The sequence below is a fragment of the Opisthocomus hoazin genome, chromosome 8 (genome assembly GCF_030867145.1).
Source record: "Opisthocomus hoazin isolate bOpiHoa1 chromosome 8, bOpiHoa1.hap1, whole genome shotgun sequence".
In the NCBI taxonomy this organism is placed as follows: domain Eukaryota; kingdom Metazoa; phylum Chordata; class Aves; order Opisthocomiformes; family Opisthocomidae; genus Opisthocomus; species Opisthocomus hoazin.
The window spans coordinates 14,666,839-14,688,258 of record NC_134421.1 but is presented as its reverse complement, the minus strand read 5'-3'; the positions used below and the strand labels follow the sequence as shown (position 1 = coordinate 14,688,258).

The 21,420-nt window shown below is 45.6% G+C and overlaps 1 protein-coding gene across 1 annotated transcript; it reads right to left on the bottom strand.

Annotated features, from left to right (window-relative positions):
- Positions 1–385: 385 nt before the first annotated feature.
- On the bottom strand, positions 386–9,226 carry RASD2 (RASD family member 2). The gene is made up of 3 exons (XM_009944030.2): positions 8,458–9,226; positions 4,172–4,451; positions 386–2,658 (listed from the first exon to the last, which is right to left on the bottom strand). Exons 2-3 carry the CDS (start codon positions 4,440–4,442, stop codon positions 2,129–2,131), a joined length of 801 nt encoding a protein of 266 aa, XP_009942332.1. The 5' UTR covers positions 4,443–4,451; positions 8,458–9,226; the 3' UTR covers positions 386–2,128.
- Positions 9,227–21,420: the final 12,194 nt, after the last annotated feature.

Here is a 21,420-nt window from a genome sequence, read left to right as displayed (position 1 = left end):
CAGGGATGAGCACACCAGCTCTGTGCCTGAAAGAGAGAGTGATTATTTTCTCGTGTTGGGGACAGGGAAGAGTAACTGTCTGCTTCTGCTTGTGATGATATTTGTACATGTAAGTCAATGTTCAGATAAATGGATAGACAGAAATATGTAGATATAGACACACTTCTGTTCCAAACAGACAAATGCATATCCCCTGGTGTCTGGAGGACATAAAAGGCTCTTCCAGAACTTACGGGAGAACTCATCAGGGCTCTCAACCCACAACTCACTTGCCTAGCTGCGTCTGCACAACAAAAAAAATAGGACCTTCTTCATTATTCTTGGAGAAAGTAAAAAATAACCAGGACACACCTAATAAATAAAACAGGTTTAATCATAAACCATGTACATATTTATAGATAGGGATGGGGGCATGGTCTGAAAGGTGCTGCCCTGGCAACAGGAATAAAAGGACAGTGTATTTTACCAGTCAATATACAGTACCAATGAAGAGTGGAGCTGATAAATGAAATGGGATTTTGAGTCCCAGAGGCTAATTTTTACAGGCAACCATTATTCTTGGTTTCCTGTCAAATTATAGCATGAACCAGCTCACAGCTCTGCCCAGGACACAGCCAAGAACAGAAATTGAGAGTGAAGGAGGGACAAGATATCTGAAGGTCGTTCTGAGGTATATATAATGTATATACTCTACTGTTGTACACATTCTTGGGGCCATGCTTTGCCCGTAGTTATGTGTGCACACATCTCATTCCAGTCAGTAAGAGTGGCAAGTTCACATCTGAGAGAAAATATTTGGTTTTGCAGGCATACAGGAGCACATTGAACAACAAAGCCAGAAGCAGAACGTGCAGACAACTGAAGACAGGGAAGCCTGGACTGGGCTGAGAAAGGGAAGAAGTGAGTGGTCAGCCCCAGATTTATGTGGCCAGCCCATTCAGCCCTGTTTGGAGAGCCAGCACAAAGCTTCTGTTCTGCAGAACTTGTGCAATGCAAAGGTTTCCATCAAGGCAACCTGTATCAAACATCAGGAAAAACCGTGAATAAAATGACTAGAGGCACATTAACAGAAGAAATACGATGGAGCTGGCTCTACAACCATTCAGTTCTTAATTTTGAAGGAAAACCCAGTCCTGCCTCTGAAGTGGTCTAAGCCTACATGTGAACCTGGTCAATCTTGGCTGATACAGGCAGAAGAAGGAACCATTGCTCCAGTGACCAGCAAGGCAAAGGGTGGCATTTGTACTACATTATTCAGAGTTGGTGTGGCTGCTTTGAGAAACAATATCACACCAGGCTTGCAAAGCAGTCAAATGTATTGGTTTTTTGCAGAACAGTTTCACTTTCAATCAGTGTACATATTATATAATTTTACAGATGAAAAACACCTTTCACTGCTAGGAAGTAGACACTGTCAAACACACTTGCCGTCTGATTTTACTAAGAACTCACACCCAGACAATAGAAAAACCAAATCCCAAATAAAATCTGTAATACAAAACAACATTCATGTCGATGTCAAATGATAACTGTCCCAGCAAGCATAAAATCAAGATCTTCTCAATGCAGGTCCCCTCAGAAGCAAGTTAGAGTCATGCGTCCATATATAGAGTCCGCTCCCAATCTGGGAAGCCACAGTTAAGACTGCTGCCCTTTGAAATGCAAGTCCCATTTTCTGAAGAGTGCTCCACACATGCATGCACACATACACACAGACACACAGAGATACACACACACAGACACACATAACCTCCTCTCTCCGCACGAGCTGCATTCTGGGTGGCTGTTAATGCCTTCTGTGCATCTTTGAACTCCTTTCTTTGTGAGGATGAGGCTGAAATTTCTACTTCTCAGGTCTGTATTCTTTAAACAAAAAGGGGACTGAAAAGGAACTACATTACACAGACAGAGAAATGCACTCGTATCTCAGGCATATGATTTTTCCCAGTCATTTACAAGCACGATGTTATTTACATTCATGACTCAGCAGAATCCAAAGGAAGAGTTATCCTTTCTCCATGTTGGGTTTCTCGATGAACCCCATGAGCCCATTCTGTGCTTCCACAGACCGTTTTTCTTTAAGGCACTGCATGTGGATGATGACTTCAGACAGAAGTGAAAGCCTCCTTCACTGGATCGTGCATTTCTCCCTCTCCCTGGACTGACCTTCCCTGAGAACTTTCGATTTGATATACTTCAGGTCACTGTTGACGCTTGGCCGGCGAGCAAAGGGAGAGATCATGCCGTAGGCGTCCATGTCCTTGACTCGACGCATCCGGAAGGATTTCTGTTGGAAAGTGTCACCATACTGGATGGAGATTTTCCTGTGGAGGGCAGGGCTCATCTCATGAGGTAGCTTGGCCATGCTGAAGAGGACATAGAACATCTCATCCACATTGGTGTTCTTCTTGGCTGAAACTTCGAAGTAAGCACAGTTTTCATCACTGGAGACAAGGTTCTCGCCTTCATCTGAGCGTACCTTGCGTAAGATTTCACTGTGGTCATTTTTGTTGCCGCAGATCACCATGGGGAGGTCAGCTGACTCCTTGGTTTTGTTCTTCAGGCAGGATTTGACCTCAAGGATCTGCTTCTGGAGCCTCTTGACCTCATCAAAGGATTCTCTGTTGTCCAGGCTGAATACGAGGATGAAAACATCTCCTGCAATTAAAAAAAGGTATTGTAAAGGCTTGTTGGTGGCAGCCTGTGTCAGAGGAGCTAATTTAAAAAAAAGCAATATGTTTATTTGCCGTCTCCTTCCCGTATTTTTTTGTTTGGTCATTTTGAATCTATTCACTCAGCTGTACTTTGATTCCAGGGCTTCTAATTCAACTCCCCACACCTTCCTGTAGTGCTGTGGAAAAGACTTTTGGCTATGATGTTACTTCAGCCATATGCAATTGTGTTCCTAGGTTGCACTGGACTTGCAAGTTACTGCCAGTTTTACTCTCTTTTGTAAACATGTTTCTGTCTCAGTTCTGCTGCATTGCTTATCATTTTTGTTCCATTCATTTGTATCTCTGTGTAAAACACAGCCTGTTCTGACACCAGGAAGAACGGAGAGCTAGTAGCCGCTCAGCCTTGGCCTTTTGTTTACACAGTGCATGAAGCAACACCTGAACCTGATGACTTGCAGCTAGTCAGTCCTGAACGCCAAGTCAGGAATGAGAGGTTTCCCAATGCCTAGTGCTCTGCTGTCATTTCATTTGCTCAGGAGAAACAGACCATGGAAAAAAAGAAATACATAAATGACACAGATCCCCTGGCATTTCCTTTTGACGTTTCCTGACTTACAATTCCTTTTGCAGATATAAAATAACACAACTCATTGCCTGTTGAATGACAGTCATGTGGAACATGCTAAGAGAGCTTTCAGGGACAAAAGCTCACATCGGCATCCCAGAAACTGGCCCTAGGACCTCACTGAATGTGGATGCTAGCCTGGTCGGATGTGAACGTCGTGTTTCACTGGCTAGCTAGAAGGGTAGATAGCAAATCCAGAAAGTCGGTTTGTTGTGAGCTGCGGCTGAATATATCTCCACTGTCACTTTAACAATTAAAGAATACATCTTAGCTCACAACTACTTGACAGTGAGAATGTACAAAATGAGCCCACTGTTTTTCCTTTTTTGCTTTTAATGCATCTGATTAACCAGAGACTAAGGAGAAAAGGTAAAAGTAGAGTTATCCTTTTACCGGAATATCAAATCAAGGGAATCAGGCTGGAAATTTTAGGAAAAAAAAAATCTCTGGGATTTTCTTGATTAGAATTCCCTTCCTTTCCATTTTACATCTGTTTTTCACTGCTTGTGTCTTATAATGACATGCTTATTTTGTCCCTTGCTGCTTTTTATGCCCACACGATTTTATTCAACCATTTCTTTGTGACTGCAATAAAAAATAGGGAGCAGGAGGGGAAGGTGGGAGGGAAATTAACTAGGAGGAATTCTCAATTTCAGACCTGCACCCTGACTTCTCCTCTGTGGCTAATGCACTCCCTGTAGTGGCTGGAGCATCTCACCCAGTAAGTAGCTCTCTAGAGAAGTGCATCATGCAATGCAATCAAGCAGTCCCTTTAGCTGCATCCCAAGAAACGGTCACCTCCAAGCTAAAGTCTATCACTGTGGTCTTTCACCCACCATTCCCTATGTGCAAACCTCCCCCCACTTCTCACCTGTCAGGATGGAAAGCCTCCTCATAGCAGGGAAAGGGTGATTCCCGGAGGTGTCCAGGATGTCGAGCTGGTACATGTCTCCCCGGATGTTGTAGACCTTGCGATGAAAATCCTCAATGGTGGGAGTGTACTGGTCCTCAAACCGGCCATTGAGAAAGCGTGAGACAATGGAGCTTTTCCCCACCCTGGAGGCTCCCAGCACTACCATGCGGTACGAGTTCTTGGCTGGCACATTCAGGGTGCAGTTCCCACCAGACATGGTCTTCATCATTGCTTAGTCCTAAAAGAGGAAATGGCAGAGTTGGAGGAAAGACCCGAAACTAGATGGAAGATCGAGCAGGGCAGCTCCTTACCACAAGCTTGTGAAAGACTGCTCTGGAGCACAGTCGTTGTTGGTAAATCAGTGGTTTTTACAGAAATCTTTTCACTGGAAATGCTTAATTTTTTCAGTCACGTTTCTAGGGAGTGTTTTTTTGTTGTTGGGCTTTTTCCTTTTCTTTTAAAGTCATATAAAAATGAAGGCATTAACAATGAAAATAGCATGCTTTTGAATTGTAATTTACACTGTCATTTAAAAATTAAGGGCTAATTTTATCAGCTATGCTTCAACTTAGACACCAGGTTCCTTCCCACCATCTGCGTCACTTAGACATTACCAGATTTTTCAGCAGAGCTTGGTTCTTATTTAGATACATAAACACAGAGGTCAGATTTCCTGATATATTGCATCCACTGCAGCTGCCATTAGGACCTAGACCACTTCGTTTGGTTGCCTAAATAGGAGCAGTGCACAATACTCATTTTGGGATCAGCCAGAAGTCAGATAGAAACAAGAATCATGCTTGACATCAGTGGATGCTAGACATCTCAGTAACTTCAAATAGCTGGTCCCATATAACCTGCATTGCTGATGCAGGGAGTTTGAGCCACAAAATGGCATTGGCCGATGATGAGTTCTAAGATCTGTGCCTCAGTCACCTCTTAGAAACCAGATTTTAATCTTGCTGTTTGGATGGGCAGTGTGGGAACTCCCTACGAACAAACTATCAGCATTGCAACAGTGTGGCTGGCAATGGCTAGAGCTGAAGAAATGTTGATTTCCTAGGAGTTTCAGTCTCTATACATACTCAGCTGTCGTGAGTGTCACAGTCTTTGTGGGTGCTAAGTACAAACAGGAGAAAAGATGAAAGACAGCCATCTGAAATAGCTATTAGACAAGATTTTCAACCTCTGACAACTAAAATGAGTCTTGAGACCTTGGAGATCGCATTTTGACTAGCACTCAGATGCACAAAACTTTGATAGGAAAAACCAAAGAGTGTCGCTCCGACATTTTTCATGTATCAGTTCAAATGAATTGTGTGCTGAAAGGAAAAATATAACCCATGTGGGGAAAGCTAACCATTAGAGCAAAAAAGGCACATTTTTGGCAGAGTTTATTGTCATTACTAGGATATTATTAAAGAACAATCAAGTTCCCACTGTGCCGTTTATTTAACTTAGGTGTTGTTTATTTAATATTACAATGTGAGTACTTTATGTACACTGAAAGATCATTTCGGGGTCCAGATCTGGATTCCTATCTTTCCTTTGAGTGAATTTTATCTCCCAGGCTTTTATGTGGCTGACACTTATCTCAGTCAAAAGCTTAAAATCTTTTACTTTGTTTAACATGTGCTAAGCACCAAAGCAGCAGAGAAGATATGGTCACCGCTAAATAAAGAAGTCTCTGGAATTCTGATCCAGCATCATTACACGCACTGTGCTATAGCCCAAGGCAACAGCAAAACACTACTATTTATTATTATTGCTATTATTTTCTGCATGCCAACAGCACATCCAGCCCTATCTAAAGCACAGAAGAAAATGCAATGCTTTCCTCCAAGTCGCTTGCACCCTGAAATATATTCAGCAGGCAGGACAGCATAGTATTAGAGCCAGGCAGTAATGTCAGAACACGACTTTGGATGGACAGACACGTGCAGAGTTGTGGTACTGTTGGGATTGCTGTGGTGAAAATGACAGCAAGGAGCACACCTGGTATTTGGACAAGACTCTGTGTTTTATTTAGAACAGGGCCCATCTCCAACAGTGCAGAAACACCAGATGCAATCTCTGAAACAATACTGCCATGTACCCTGGGTCAGCCCTTTCCTACATAGCCAGTCAATGCTGTCTTGCATCCATGGGCAGACAAACGGTGACAGAGCTGCTTTGCGGTGCTTCCTTTCACCCACTCAGGCTTTATTTAGCTGACAGAGAAAAGCAGGGAGATAGATTTTGTGAGGAAAAACTACAAACTTCTCTACAGCCCAGGTTCAGCGTTTAGAAATGAGTGAGCTCTTCAGACTGGGATGGACCAGTCTAGCTGCAGGGGGGCAAGAGGGCTGTGTTGGTTCACAACTGCTGAAGATCAGTTCCGTACAACTTGGTGCGGCAGCATGTGGGAGTGCGCACAGTTGTGCTTTTTAAGCAAATGCCTCATATGTCCTGTACAGAACATGCACACTGGGGGGTCTGATCCTGGCCAGCAGCTTTACAAGCCCAAATCTTACAAATTATACTGCTGACTCACAGGTAACCACCAAGCTGCTGGTTATTAGAGAAACTCCTATCACACAGCAAAGGAGGTGGACTGTGTCACTGCGGCTGCTCAGAGGGTTATTTTTGCACCTTTAGTGCAAGAGGCACTTCTGTCCTTCACCTTGAAATGAATTCCACTGCTTTGGACCTCAGCTAATGACACTGTACACTTAACAGCTTGGAGAAGGAATTGCCACGACAGCTACCTGCAGATGGGCAGAGTAAGGCACAGGGAAGCTGAGTGACCACCCAGGGTCAAACAAATGGGGAGCATGAATGGAGTGCAGGACTCCTACCTCTCAAACTCTTTCTCCTTCTCATCTTTCCTCACTCTTGCATCTTTGGTCATGAAATCACACTGCCTCCCACCCCCACCAAAGGCAAAATCCTATGTGCAGACATGTGCTCATTTCAGGATGCTTTGCCCCAAGGATGTAGATGCGCTGAAGGGGAAGAAGGGGTGTGAGGACATGCAAATTTTAATGTATTAAATAGTCACTCTATACGGTCCATATTCCACTTGTCAGGGCATTCAGTCAAGAGGACTCTTGTGCTTTCCTGACTGCATTTCATTTCACACGGAGTCAAAAGATGCTTTTCAACACTTTGATTCATGGGGTTGCTACTCATCTCATCACCTCTGCTGCAAATCTGACTCAGAGCGTGCCGTTGAACTGGGAGCTTATATTTGTGTTTTGTGTTCACTCTTCTTATGCCCCGACTCCTGTTTTTCTCCAGTTCAATACAATCTGTCTTATTTCCTCCTCAAAAAATTAATGAAACTTCAGCCTTCACACCCAAGGGCGGGGGGGAGCATAGGGACTCATACATTGAAAAAGATTAAAGGCAGAAGAAAGGAAACAGAAAGAGACCACATGTTCATGTACTAAATAAAGCAAAATCAATCAGAAGAGAACAAGGAGACAAACAACCTCCAGCTGGCTTTAATCTACATCTTTTCCTTCCAGTTTATTAAATGCTTAAGCATAGATTATTTCCCAGTTGTACATTCTGCTTTATGCACTGGCTTGATGCTAGAAACTTTACATTAGTATTTTATATTGGTACAACATAGGGCTTTCAAAATGCCATAGAAATATAGGCAATGAGTATTATATCCGCTTAATAAAGGGAAAGGCTCATATGCCCAGAGAGAGCTGAAACAGCTGCCCCAAATCAACATTAAACCACATTTCTTTTGACTCCCTCTGTCATCTTGTACCTGCTAACCACCACTGCTTGTTTCATAGGCAGGCATTGGAGTGAACGACAATGCACCTGCTTTTGCATGTTCTGAAGAGCCTGAATTCCAGTGAGGTGCTGACAAATTTGATCCTGAGCATCTGGAGAGAGAGATCTAAGGAAGACATTCTTCATTCAACCTGCCTAGAGCTTTTGCACTTTAGTTTTCCATGCTCCCATCAGGGGGTATGCTCCCTACCACTCCCTATCACTCAATAGACTTCTGAACTACCTCTCTTGAACTCCTCCGTCTTCAGCTACTGTTTGTGTCTCTGGTTGCCATCCCAGTGTAATTCACTGCATTCAGCTGAAAAGGACATAGGCAGACACAAACTGTATCATGCATAACAGACCTGTCACTTGTTAATCACTGCTAGCATCCCCGTAATTTTAATGCACACCAAAATCCCTCCTGTGGGATATTTCCTACTTTGACCCCAAACTCCATGCTGCTGGCTTACCTCTCTCTCCTTGGAGGAGCAGTCCCAGGTCTTGGTGCAGTCTGACGAAGCTGATAATTTTAATCAGAGGCAGCTGCTGCTGTAAAAGGCTGTTGTTGTTCCGATCCCTCGTTGCTTGCTCTGGGCTGTTCTTCACCAGTATTTCCCAGGAACTTAGCAGGATTGGGAAGGACCGCAGGACTCCAGAGGGCGTTCCCCCATGGATGGTAAGTACTGGATTAGGCGACCAACGTGGGCTAAAGCAGAGTCTCGGAACCAGTGGCAGCTTCTCCCTTTGGCGAGGTGAGTGCTTCTCCTCACAGCCTCAGACTGAGAGAAGGAGAGGAAAAGTCTCTCCCACTCCCACTGTCCTTTCTTGCAAGTTGCACTTCGTAGGCTCTGCTGGGGCGAGAGGGTCTCCGGAGCGACACCTGGTCGCGCAGGGTCGTGGGTGCATCGGGCTGGCCCACCCTGCCTCTATGCTGCCTCAGACTCTGTGGGGAAAAATCGGTGGGGGCATGGGAGTGGTCTGTGATGAACCTATGCTTCCCCAGGTCTTGCCTGGCACCACACCCCCACCAGCTTCTTTTCCTCTGGTCTGAGATTTGGTTTAAAATATTCTCTTTCTAGGACAGAAGGGGCTTTTCTTTACATATGCCGATTAAGTCTTCTTCCCTCCCTGCCTTTCTCCCTCTCGCTCTCACCACTACCGGCAAATTGCAGATTTTCCTTCTGTAGGACTCACAGATAATTGGCTCAACTCCTCCCTTGAAGTCAGTGTCAGACACAGAGGAAGGAGGGGTACTGAGAGGGTGGGATTTGGTGCCTATTGAACAAATCTTTTCTTTTCTCTTCTAAACAGAAAGTTCATATGCATTGCAGACTGCGCATTCCCTGTCTTTCCAACCTGTATGTATGCATGTGTGGGGCATGAGTTCATGTACGTGTACGAGAGAGACAGAGACTTCACTTACTTTGCAAGCTGGAAATTCAGAAGCTGCTTCTGAAGACTCTATAATTCCATGCTGATCTTTTCTGCTAGACAGAAGTGGACTGACTCATTTCTCAAGTAGGGGCTTTCTGTCCATAATGCCTGTAATTCTTTGGCAGTATGGGATATTTTCTCCTGTTCCCTCAACCTCGAAGATGTTACGTTATGATTGCTGGTTGGTTTGATTAAGAAATAAAAACAATGTTTAACTGCTGTTCTTTCATTAATATTTAGATAAATGACAAACTAAAATAGAGCTAGGTAATAAAAAATAAAAAAGTCAAACAAAGTGAAAATGTGGGGACCAAGGGTCAGAAAAAGAAGCGAAATGAAGAAAAATTTGGGTGAATTCAAGGAGTTTGTTCCTGAAAAGTAAAAAACCATGTTTGCAGTTTATTTCAGTGTTTATTGACTCTAATTTTTCTCCTTTTTGAGCCGAAGTAATAGTTTAGATTTACAAGACTGTTTTAAAATATGTCAAGAAGATTGATTTCGAAAGATTTGAAATGAAGTATTTCAGCATTTCCCACTTAAAACTCCTAATTGGGGGTGGAGAGGGGGGAAGAGGAAGAAAACCACTTAGAGATTTTCAAGATATTTTGGCAATAAGAAAATGAAAGGGAGGCACGATCTCCCAAATCTGAATGTAGTTTCAGGTATCCCACAATTCTCTCTCTTTTTCTTTCAGCAAATTTCCTCTTTATTGAATACAAAGATGTTTCCAACTATCTTGTCTGCTGCATCTCCAGACACTACCCCCCCCCCCCCCCCCATTCCTGCAGCTTTTGGGGAATTCCTGAGATGCTTTGCTTTTTGTCCTCCTCCTTCTCATAGCACAAGGGGGTTTCTGTTGTCACCCTGAGAATGGTGCTTCCCTCCTTCGCCCGTGCAGCTGTTGACGACAGGGCTACAGCTGTAGCAGGCACATGGTCTGACCCGCCTGCACGTCCCTCTGTGCTGATGGACTTTGAAGGCCAAAGCACAGGCTGTGAGATGGGTCCTGCTGTAACCTTCCATGAGAGGCAGCAGCTCCCACTGAGGTCAGGCCTGAGCAGGAGTGGGATGTGGAGCTCCCAGTCAAACACCATTGATTGAATTTGGGAAGCAGCAGCTCCTGCAGACAACTGTAGAGTTGGGAAGGAAGGGCACGGCTTCGCACAGCACTGTTGAAACACTGCCATAGTAGTGAACTGGTAATGGGTCATGACATGAACTGAGCTCTTTTTAGACCACACCACCAGTACTCCTTTGTCAGCTCCTGAGCCTTTTCTCTTTGGCAAAAGTATAGGAGTATGTTTGTGGCTCAGACAACTTTTTGAAATAAAATATGATGCTTTCCATTCCTAAGTCATTGGCTCAGATCAAACCTGGACCAAAAGCTGCCATCTTTGGTGTCTGGTCAACTATTTGTGTAGCTTAGATCCAGAGTGACCAGCATCCTGGTATTAATGCCATGAGAGGAATTGCTGCAAAAATCAGCAAAGTCGTCCTGTAGTGCTACAGAGAATAAACTCCTCTTTCATCCCTATAGCACACATCGAGTGTACTAGTTCTCTGCCAAAAAATAAAGAAGTATAGTCATCGTGGAGACCATCTCATCAGCCAGGAATCTCAGCCTACTCAAGCTCTTTTGTAAACCAAATGCAAAACTCTAGCCTAGCTGGCTTCACAAAAGCCAAACTCCCACTCATCTGTCTTCTCCAGCATTTAAACTAGCCAGTCGAGTTCCCCAAATTATATAAAAATAAGATAGGAACATACTTGACTAGACACCTTGGCTTCATTTGATCTCTCAGAAAGAGCTAATAAATTAATAAACTACTTTTGAAGTAAGCCTTTGAAAGATAATTGCTAACTACAAGCCTTCGGAGGCTCGAGAGATGCTGCTGTAGCTTTTTTGGTTGTTTTTTTTTTTCTTCTTCATTTTTTCTGGTGTGCTCCCAGTTCAGGAATTGACAAAAAGCTGGGCTTTCATGCCTTCCTTCAGGGCTCAGGAGACCAGAGCTCAAAATTCCCTCTTTTTTCAATGACATCCTGAAGGGCTCTGGTGAAGTCATGTTAATTCTGTACATCTGCTCCCATCTGAGAAGTAGGGATAGCAGCACCTCTTTGCTTTTAGGGTTATAAAGGGAATAAGTGGATCAGAGAGACAAAGCCACTGCCAAAACACGAGAAGAAGTTCCTAGTCTCAGCGGTTTCCTCTGGTTAGTCGAAGACCATCAGCCTTTCTTAGAGCTTACACATATTTACCAGTTTAAAAGCCAGGCTTGCAATGAATTACTCTCTGGAGGCATTTCTGCCTCCTACTCCTCCAGTCTACAAAGAAAGCCTAAAGGAGGTTTTTATCTGGCTGAGGCTGTCTCAGAATGTGACAGGCCGTGGCTGCAGAGAACCATCGCTGTTACAAAGGGCTGTGCCTGCCTTGCTGGGTGATGCTGGCCATGGCTTGTGGTGCAGTCCTCAAGTCTGGGTGTCCAGTGTGAGAGACAAGAGAAACAGAACATGTGGGAGATCAGTTACATCAGCTGAGTAATACGGTTTATATAGAACTAACTGAAAGCCAATTACCCCCTTGGTGCAGTGTCTCGTCAGCGCGTACAGCTGTCGTCTCTGAGGCGGGCGTGCGGGTCGTGCCAGCTCATCCATGGGGCTGCCTCATCTGTGGAAGGTGCTGCAGATGGTGCAGCTGTGCCTGGCGGACAAGACAGCTGTGCTTATTTCGGCTCTGCCTAGACGGTGGGTGAGCAGAGAGGGAGAGGGCAAGTCAAGGGAAGGGGAAGAGAAATGTTGCAGGGAGAGGATGGGTAGAAAGATATACAGAGGAATGGGGAAAGACAAGAGGAAATACTGTCGTGTGTTGCACTAACCACCTGTCTCCAAACAGTGGTGAAGGCCTAAAGTGAAGTGACTTGCTCTGTGGTGGGACACACAAGTGGGCAACTGCTCCTCAGACCCATCAGAGGAGCTTCCTGCTCTGAAAGAAGGGTGCAGCTCCCAGGTGGCACACACACTGACCACATTGGCATCAGGATCTTGGGAAGCATAGGCTTGTGGGGCAGAGGTCTCACTGTCACGGGTAATTTATACCTTCTGCAGCTCCAGGTTCTGGTCGTGGCTGGAGACGGAGATGGATGTGATGGGCTGATGCAGCTGGATCAGTCTGTTTCTCTCCACCTTAAGGCACATGACAGAAGTGACAATCTCATGCCGTTCAGCTGTGGTCAGAATTAGTTCAAAACAAAAGATGTTCCAAGGCTTTTGTCTCCTCTTCAAAAGCAAATGCAATAGAGATTAAATATTTAAACCAGCTTTCTCTCTTTTTCCCATTCATTTTAACTCCCCTCATTATTCAGTAAAGCAGGCTCATTTTTCCACCCCCTCACCTTCCCTCCCTCCCTCCCACAGTAATTTCTCCTGCTTGGTGCCCCTCCCTTCAAGCAATGCTGAAAAGTTAGTGTTCAGGAGTCAGTAAACTGCAGGTACCAAGTCATATTCTGAACAGCAAATAGGTGAGCAGCCACAAGTATTACTGACCCTGCATTACTTGTGCACCCTGGGCATTTAAACTCAGTGAAGGGCTCTCCAGGGGAGTTACAGTGACTGGGAAAATAAATAATGATCATCGATTATGAGTGAGAACAGTAATACTTGGGAGAGTACAGCTAGAGAAGGCATACATTTGAGAAAATGGTGGTCTGACTTTTATTCCTGGTCCTGTCAAAGAATCTGTGTATGACTGTAATTTCTCAGTATCCCAGGGTGTAAAATGGGTTAATAATACTTGCTGACATCCCTGCGAAATGGAAAAGCACTGCTTTGCTGTGAAAAATGTCCAAGTCACCTCTGATTTGCTGCATTTGCTGTGAATCATTTTTAATTACATTTTAATGAAATGTTTTTGAGAAAAGACTGCATTTCTAGTCCCCGTCCTTTCCTTTTGCCACTGACACAGCATGTCCAGATTTCCTCATCAGACACACATGCAACCTTTCATTTTCATTCCACTGCTGAAACTTTTTAAAACTTTCCCAATCTTTGAAACATTACTAAGAAGCAAAATTAAAGCTTAAAACCCCCTCATTATTCAAAAAAGCTTCAGGGTAGAACATGGAAAAAAAAAATCCCAAAATGTACAATTAATTTCTTTGCCTTCAGTGAATACCGGGGGGTTGGTTTACAGTCTCCCAGGCCGTGATGGAGGCAAAGCGACCCCCACCACATCCACCCGTGTAGCCTGTGGTCCTGCCAGAGCTGAAGGCCAAGCCATGCACTCACCTGACAGTGACTGCAGAGTGCTGTGTCAGCCTTTCAGGAAGGAGCGGGCGTAGGTACACATCACGACTTTCTGTCCCTGTTCAGCATCCCATTTCCCTCGCTGCTTGCAGCCCCTGTGTCCGGATGGATCACTGCACACCTGGGAGGGAGCCAACGCATGTCTCTGCTGCTGAATGATGCTGGTAGGAAGAGGTTCATTCAAAAGACCCACAAAGCTCTCCTCTGGCTGACGCCATCCCAGTGCTTCCAAAAGAGGGGGAAATCTTCCCTTTTGGGCCATCTCTATGGCTTCCCCCCCACTGCCGTTACTTGGCTCCCCAAGATATGCCCTTACTTCTTCGCTTTCGCCATCCGTTCTGACCCTCTTACCAGGGCTGATGGTTGCCTCTTGAAAATTTTTACCTGCGATGGAAATATGACCAACTAAGGAGAGCAGAGGGGAAGGAGGGGTTGGGAGAAGATGATGAGGACTGGGGAGGAGAGCCCTGTAAGTTTTAGAATCACAGAATCATAGAAACGTTAAGGTTGGAAAAGACCTCTAAGATCATCCAGTCCAACCGTCAACCCAACATCACAATGCCTGCTGAACCATGTCCTGAAGTGCCATATCTACACGTTTTTTGAACATCTCCAGGGATGGTGACTCCACTGGTGGGCAGCCTGTAAAAAAACTCTTCTGATCAAAAGCACAATGAAAGCTCATTAGATACAGCTGAAAACAAAGACAAAACATATGGCATAGGAACAAGAAGAGATGTGTGGCAAATGCATGAAATGGAGACTGACAAGCCAGAGCCCTCTGCCACCCACGTGATGCTGCCTATGACCAGCTGTTCAATTCTTGTCTCCATTAAGAAACAGCAGTTACAAGTCTGGGTCTGGCCACTATCTGTGGGATCGGCTGGGTCCATATAAACGCTCCCATTCAGAAGCCCTCCTTGTCTTGCAAAAAATTGCTTCTCTAAGGATCTGGTTTCTCACATTCATTCGTGCTCCACCAGCACTTTCCATTGAAACCTGTGCCTCCAGAAAACAGAGGGGAATTCCCCTGTAAAACCTGACGATCTTTACATCTTTCTAGCACAACTCTGCCAACAACATTGTCTTTTTACGCCTGGGAGACAGGCTTCTCTAAATCCATTGCTGCTCCCTGATGCCACATGGGTGGACTGCGCAGCCTCGAGCGGATCCCTCAGACAATTCCCTGGGTTGTCTTCCTGGAGCCAAAGCCTGACCACCGAAGCTGTCTACTACTAAGTGATCTTCTGGGTTGCCACCCTTGAAGCTTTGTGGTGACTCTGGTGCTACATCTGCATGATTCTGCGCAGATTTTATTTGGCACTTGGTTTCACTGTGGCTACTTACAGGAAGAACACCAGAAACATGGTGACGAACCCTGTGAATTAGGACTCTGTGTCCTCATGCTGGGTGAAGTGTTTCTGTGCTCTCCCCTGTCTATCGGACCAGTCCTATGCTAGAACCTGGGCAATTACAGGCCTCGTTCTTTTTTTATGGTTCCTTTCATTAAGAAAATAAGGAAGTTTCAGGGACCGAAAAATACCTCATTCCTTTGGTTTGACAGATATTATACACCTTTAATTATAATCAAAGGAAGCCAGTGAATGAGAATAGTTTCATAGAGAAGAACAAGTGAGAATGACAGATTGTTCTTTTACATTTCTTTTTGTTCTTGTTCTGTTTCCCTCTCTCAGAAGACTGCAATCATGCACTCAAGATCCAAAGTGAAATCCATTGCAATAATAATGGTAATACTATGTACTTTTAATGTAACTTTTTTCGCTAATATCTCCACACATTCTGCAAATATCTAGGAAGCTAGGCTCAGTCCCTCGTATGGAGCAGGAACATAAATATTTTAGCAGTTTACAAATGGAAAAACTGAATGTGCATACAGGTTTTAAGCCATTAGTCCCAGGCGACTCAGGCTGAGCCTCTCCAGACATGAACTCCCCCTGCTCACACTCCAAACTAACTGGAAACTGAGCAGCCATCACTAATGAGCTGTTGAGCAGGAGTTAATTGGTGCTGAGAGGCAGTATAGCTTTTGGCCAGTTTGGAGCATGAGCAGAATGAGTTGTATCTGTCTGCAAATGGCCATGCAAACAATAACCTGCAGGCTGCAGGACTGGAAATAGAGTCCTCATCTCCTCATCCCCAGTCCTGGACATCAGCTGTACAGCCAGGAGGTGACAGAGCACGCAGAGGTGCGCGTATAACAAATGCTCTCTGCAGAGTACCAAAACCTTCTGGGGAAGTATGGTTAATGGATGTGTTGATAACCTCATCCGCACCCTTGAAAGGAACCAGAGCACAAAACTGCTTTGGCCCGGTTTCTATGAGGCAGCGTTGCCTGCTACAGTCTTTCCACAAATATACGTCAGGTCCTCAAAATCATGAAATAGACTTAAAAGCTGCAAGACTAAAACAAACTAGATAAGAGGAAAGAAGCCCTCAGGGTGCTGCAGGGTCAGGTTTTTCTCTGCAGCGGAAATGACTGCATCTTATTTTTTAACTAAAAAATCAGAGCTCGAACTAAAGCTTCTGTGCTTGCACATACATACTGACAGGGGCCAAATTTGAACGTGTCTCTTTAGTTAATGTGAAATCGGAGAATTTCACTGAACCAGCCTGGTTCCTCTGCCTGCAAATCTGTCTGATGGTTTGGAGCCTGGAAATTTCAGATTTTTCGGTGATGGCTATGAGCAGCTCTTGTATGTATGGGCCCAGCAGTGCTGCTGCCTGCCTCCTCAGGGGCAAGATTTCAAGGCTGGGGTGATCCACCCTGAGCCTCCACCCCGATGCCCTGCCCAGCAGAAGCTATAGGGCAACACCAGCCTTGCCTTGCCACGAGCCTGTCTGCTCTGCTCAGGCTGCAGGCTGTGCTAGCCTGGCACCCCAGTTTTAGCAACGTATAAAGCTACCGTTCTGACATGAGAGCCTATCAAAGTGGCTTTTACAGTGGTGCAAATGACTAAGCAAGCTGCTGAGTCAAAGGAAATCAGACCTGAGGCATTTCCTATGTGTTTGTTCTGGCTGAAGGCTCAGAAGACATGCACAGGAGTATAAATTTACCCATTACCTTCGCCATGACTCTGTGTGCTCCCAGTCTCCCTCTGTCCAGAGAAGCTTGTTGCTCTTCAGATTATCTCACAACAGTCCAATTAGCAAGCAAACCTTCCACCTTCAGCGCTGGATGAGACTACCAGATTATTAAAGGCTCCTATTGGCTCTGACCTGCACTTTGCTTCGAAGCAGAGGGCAACTGCATCTGTGAAATGAACAGAAGGGACAAATCTAATTACTGGCAAACTAACCCATCAGGATTCCCAATCCTGATAGTGCTGGAGTGCAGAGAAAAGAGTCTGTCATTTATGTGGCAGGTTGAACAAATAAAGGGAAGGGGATAACCATGAGAATTTGTTCATTGCTGGAAATTACTGTTAATTAGGATAGGATGCAAAAACTCACGGCTGCTTCATCTGCCTGCCTCTTCCACACAGTACAGACCTAAGCCACCTTGCATTTTTGCTCTTTCTCAAGGATTTGACCCTTTTACCATACAGCATAATTCTATATAGTGCCCTTCTTCAGGGAGGGGAAAGGGGAAGAACATAAGGAGTTCAGTGTTTTTCACTTTTGCTCTTGAAGACAGTTTATGTAAGCACCCGGAAATAGCGATTCTTCCTTCTCAGTGTCTTTGCAAGGCACTTTACGTTATTTTAATGCTACAGAAAGGAAACCAGGCACACAGATTCATGCTGCACTTGCGATTCCTTTGATGACTGACAGCACAGGCTCAGTGCTGCCAGTGAGCACTGGAAACCAAATTCAGCAGCAAAGGTAGAGCGCTCGGGATAATGAAGCAGAAGCGCTGCAGACCAGTTGCTCTGGTGCAGTTCCTCGTCGGTGGTGCGAGGGTCCACACACCTCCCGGAGTCCTTCAGCCCGCTCCACCGACAGAGCAAAGCTTTTGCCACCGGTGGATCGTTCCAGGGTGGGCTCTCACTCCTCCAGGCCCACGGCGTTGTGCAGACAGGGAGACGGATGGGAGGAATTAGGGACTCAAGTTGGCATAGCAACCTCAGGCTCTGCGCTTTCAGGCTTACGCAACCACAAGCAGGTTGGGAAGGTGCGAAAGGGCACTTCCCTCCTCTCGCACACGCAAAGCCTCCTCAACCGACACTTTGCATCCTTGGTAGTTAAGCAGAAATCAGCGATCTGCCAGAGCTTTCTGCTTCCCCCATAGCCTCCCCCTTGCTTTGCATTTCCTTCTGGAGGCTTCACAAGATTTTGGACAAAAGCAGGAGCCCCCAAAGCACCCTTCACCCAATCTGTCACCCATCAGAGCACGTCCTGAGAAAGGTTACTGGCTCAGTGTTTTTGCCCACCACCAGAAGCCAACTAAGAGTGCTTCAGGTGCAGAGTACACCACTAAAAATAGATTTTTTTAGCTATGCTGTAGCCTTTGGTGGGTCTCAGCTCACTCAGCCTTACAAAATCCTGTGCTCCAGGCCTGTACCACAGAAGCAGAATCCTGCAGATCCAAGGACAAGACGAAGAGGGTGTATGATAGCTTTTTGCTCTCATTGTCAATAGGAGGCATGGAGATTTTAGGCACCAAGCATTTCCAGGTGAACAGCTAAGCAGTTCTTCTGTCCTACTCCTATAAGCAAAGAGGAAAGCTGAAGAGAAGCCAGGGATTTTGTCTGCAGAATGAATCTCCAAGAGGCTCTTCCAGCATGTAGCAGTTCATGGGGTTGATTGGAGATCTGCTTTCATCTTGGCTCATTGCATCCTCAGTTATGAGTTTTTTAGACACCACTAGCAACTGTATCTATCACGCTAGTCAAATATTATTTGAGAATACTGAAAAGGGCAAATAGAGACTAGATCTGCTACCCTCGCTCTATCTGAGCTAATGTAAACTCATGCCAGCAGGGAGAGCTTTACAGTGGACAGATAGGCAGATTGGTCAGAGGTGCAAAAGGGCACTGCACTGAGCCGAGCATATGGATGCTCAATAACCAGTGCAAATCCTTGTGGTTTTATGGTAAATCTCCTAACAGCAGATGAGACCCAAGTCCTCCTGGATTTGGTTCTGTGTGATGAGAGAAAAAAATATCTCAGTTTTATTTTTAATTTAACGCAGGGGAAGCAACATAAAGACAACAAACTGAAGTTTTCATGCATACAGAGAAAATTCAGTAAGCATCATGTAAGTTAACTCTACAGATCCAAAGGTTTGGAAGTAATGGCAGGTTATTCCGATTTTCGGTCAGAAAATAAATATTAATAACTTGCAAGCCAATCTCATCATTTGGGAAGAGGTGACTCATGCTTCAAAATGCTTGGCAAGGCAGTTGACGTTGCTACAAACACCTTCAGTGTCCCATTAGCACCTAGTTGGAGGTGCTAGGACTTCCTACATAGCCGCCACATAAGCAAAAAGCTTTGGCTGCCCAGATATTAATGTTTTGATATCCCTCAGTGCCTTGGCCTGCCAAACATGCCCTGCTATGTTCCTCACTGAACCTGGCCAAGCTTCTTTAAGCATGGACATCAGAGGGGGTGAGAACTGTTTGGCCAGGCAAAGCTTAGCGAGTTTGCTATCTGCTCTTTACAGAAATCATCTCCAGCCAGGGTGCAGTTTTCCAGCACTCCAGACAATGAGCTTCAGGACGTTTATTGTATGGGTTGCTGGAGCAAAGTGAACACATACACATTCTTTTCGGGTACTTCTAGGTGTTTCTCTTCCTCTGAAAGGAAGGCAGCAGGGGAAGGTGACAGAGGAAGTTGGCAAGATCATCCACACTTTTCTGAGGGTGGATGCACTTGTGGAAAGGGATCAGGTACACAAGCTGCCTTGAATATCCTTTAACAGCTCTACCAGCCCCCTTCCCCAACACCTGTCTCACAGCTGTCCTGTGTCTGGCCCACAGGACTCATGAAAATGGATCTGCAAAGCGAAGGGAGGGAGGGACGGTCACACCCTGTGCCACCACTTCCAGAGGGGAACACTGCTCCTGCTAGAGCCTGCCCAGACCAAGCCCAAACTCACTGGGCTCGCAATTAGGAACAAGGTTATGGTCTATTCACCAGCACCTGGGTGAGCTAACCCTTGCATACAAGCCAGCCCGCACTGAAAGGCACTCACATTTGGTGGCTTGGGCCTGTAAGCTTCCTTCAGGCTACCTTTTTGATCAACCCCAGGTTATGGCACTAAGATGACAATTGCGAGTAGCCATAAGAATGAAATGTCAGGTACTGTCACCTCCCCTCTGGCTATTGCTGAAGGAGGCTAAGCAGACATAAGACTGCAGTGTGTCAGTCCCCACTCCAATAAAGAAATATGTTACAGCACAGTTTTTAACTCTTGCTTAAGCTAAAGGTTTTGCATTCCCTAACTGTCCCATAGCTGCAGTGCAGAGGCCCTGGAATATCGTCTGCTTCTGCTTGTGGTGATGGAGATGCCACTCAGCATTGCTACCACACACAGACAGCATCCACCTTCCTCACCGACCACTGTCGGTCCTGAGAGACAGTCTGACAGCAGCCCACAGTTATATAGAGGGGGTACTGCCTTTTGAGGCTGTCACAGAAACCAATGAATAACACAGGCCAAGCTTACATTTAGTTTTCTGGCCAGCATACATGGACCCCACAGCCAAACATGATTTGCTGACTGCTATTTCTCTCAAGTGTCTCTATAGCCACGACGGCTTTGCATGTCTCCCTGCTGTGGCACCAGCAGCAAGCCTAACCCAGCATACAGACACGGTTAGGAAGCCAAATCCCAGGTGTTCCAGGGTGTTGTGGGAGGCATGGTAAGTGCCTTTCACAGTGCTTCATTGCTGCTGGAGGAAAGTCTCAGCTTTGAGAAGGAAGTCAACAGGGGATAGATTTGAAAATGGGACGAGTGGCTCTTGGACAGGGCGCCTTGCTGGGGATGGCGGAGGGATGGCGAAGAGCTGCTCATTGTTCTCCTCCCCGGTGGCTACCCCCCTCAATCCCTCTGCTCATGCAGGAATTTACAAGCACTCCATGCCAGCCATTTTCTTGAATTTGGCCTCAGTACAGAAGCCTCCCTCAAATGAGAGAGCAGCCAAATTCTTTGTGTTCTGCTTTCTGTTGTCTGCCATTGTCCGGGAGAGTAAAAGACAATCACGGATACAGTGCCCAAGCACGATGGAGTTGGAGTGAGTGGCTGTGGGGAACAGCTGGCACTCTTGCCATGCGACCTTTAAGGACACCTGTAAGACAGACAGATCCCAATCTGTGGTGAGTGCAATGCTTTTGACCTGCAAAACCACCCTTCATGGTCCCTCTTTGGCCAGCAGGATGCAAGCAAGAATGCACTTAACAGAGTCTCGTTACATAGTCCACCCCAAGCGTAGCACTGTGCCATTGTAGGCTTTGTCTGTAATGGGATTTGGGAGTGGGGACAGGGGACATTACAAACACTTCCTCTGCTTCATGCTCTTCTGCCTCCTTCCTCCACCCAAAACTTTCCACTCACTCTCCAGAGCTGACTCTGTCCAGTCCTATTCAAAGTTAGGCACTGGTCCACTTGCTGTAAAGCTCTCCCCTTCCCAACACTCATTGTACCAAGTTCGGTACTGCAGACAGCAAGCATCAGAAGGAAAACAACCTCGTTAACAGAAATGGATTTTTCTCTCCACACAGATGGGCAGTGAATA

What these genes read in the sequence shown, in the direction of transcription:
- RASD2 (XM_009944030.2), bottom strand. Translation starts at nt 4,442, where the DNA reads ATGATGAAGACCATGTCTGGTGGGAACTGCACCCTGAATGTGCCAGCC. An exon ending in GAGGCTTTCCATCCTGACAG is followed by an intron (nt 2,659 to 4,171) that starts GTGAGAAGTGGG and finishes TTTTAATTGCAG; the next exon opens with GAGATGTTTTCATCCTCGTA.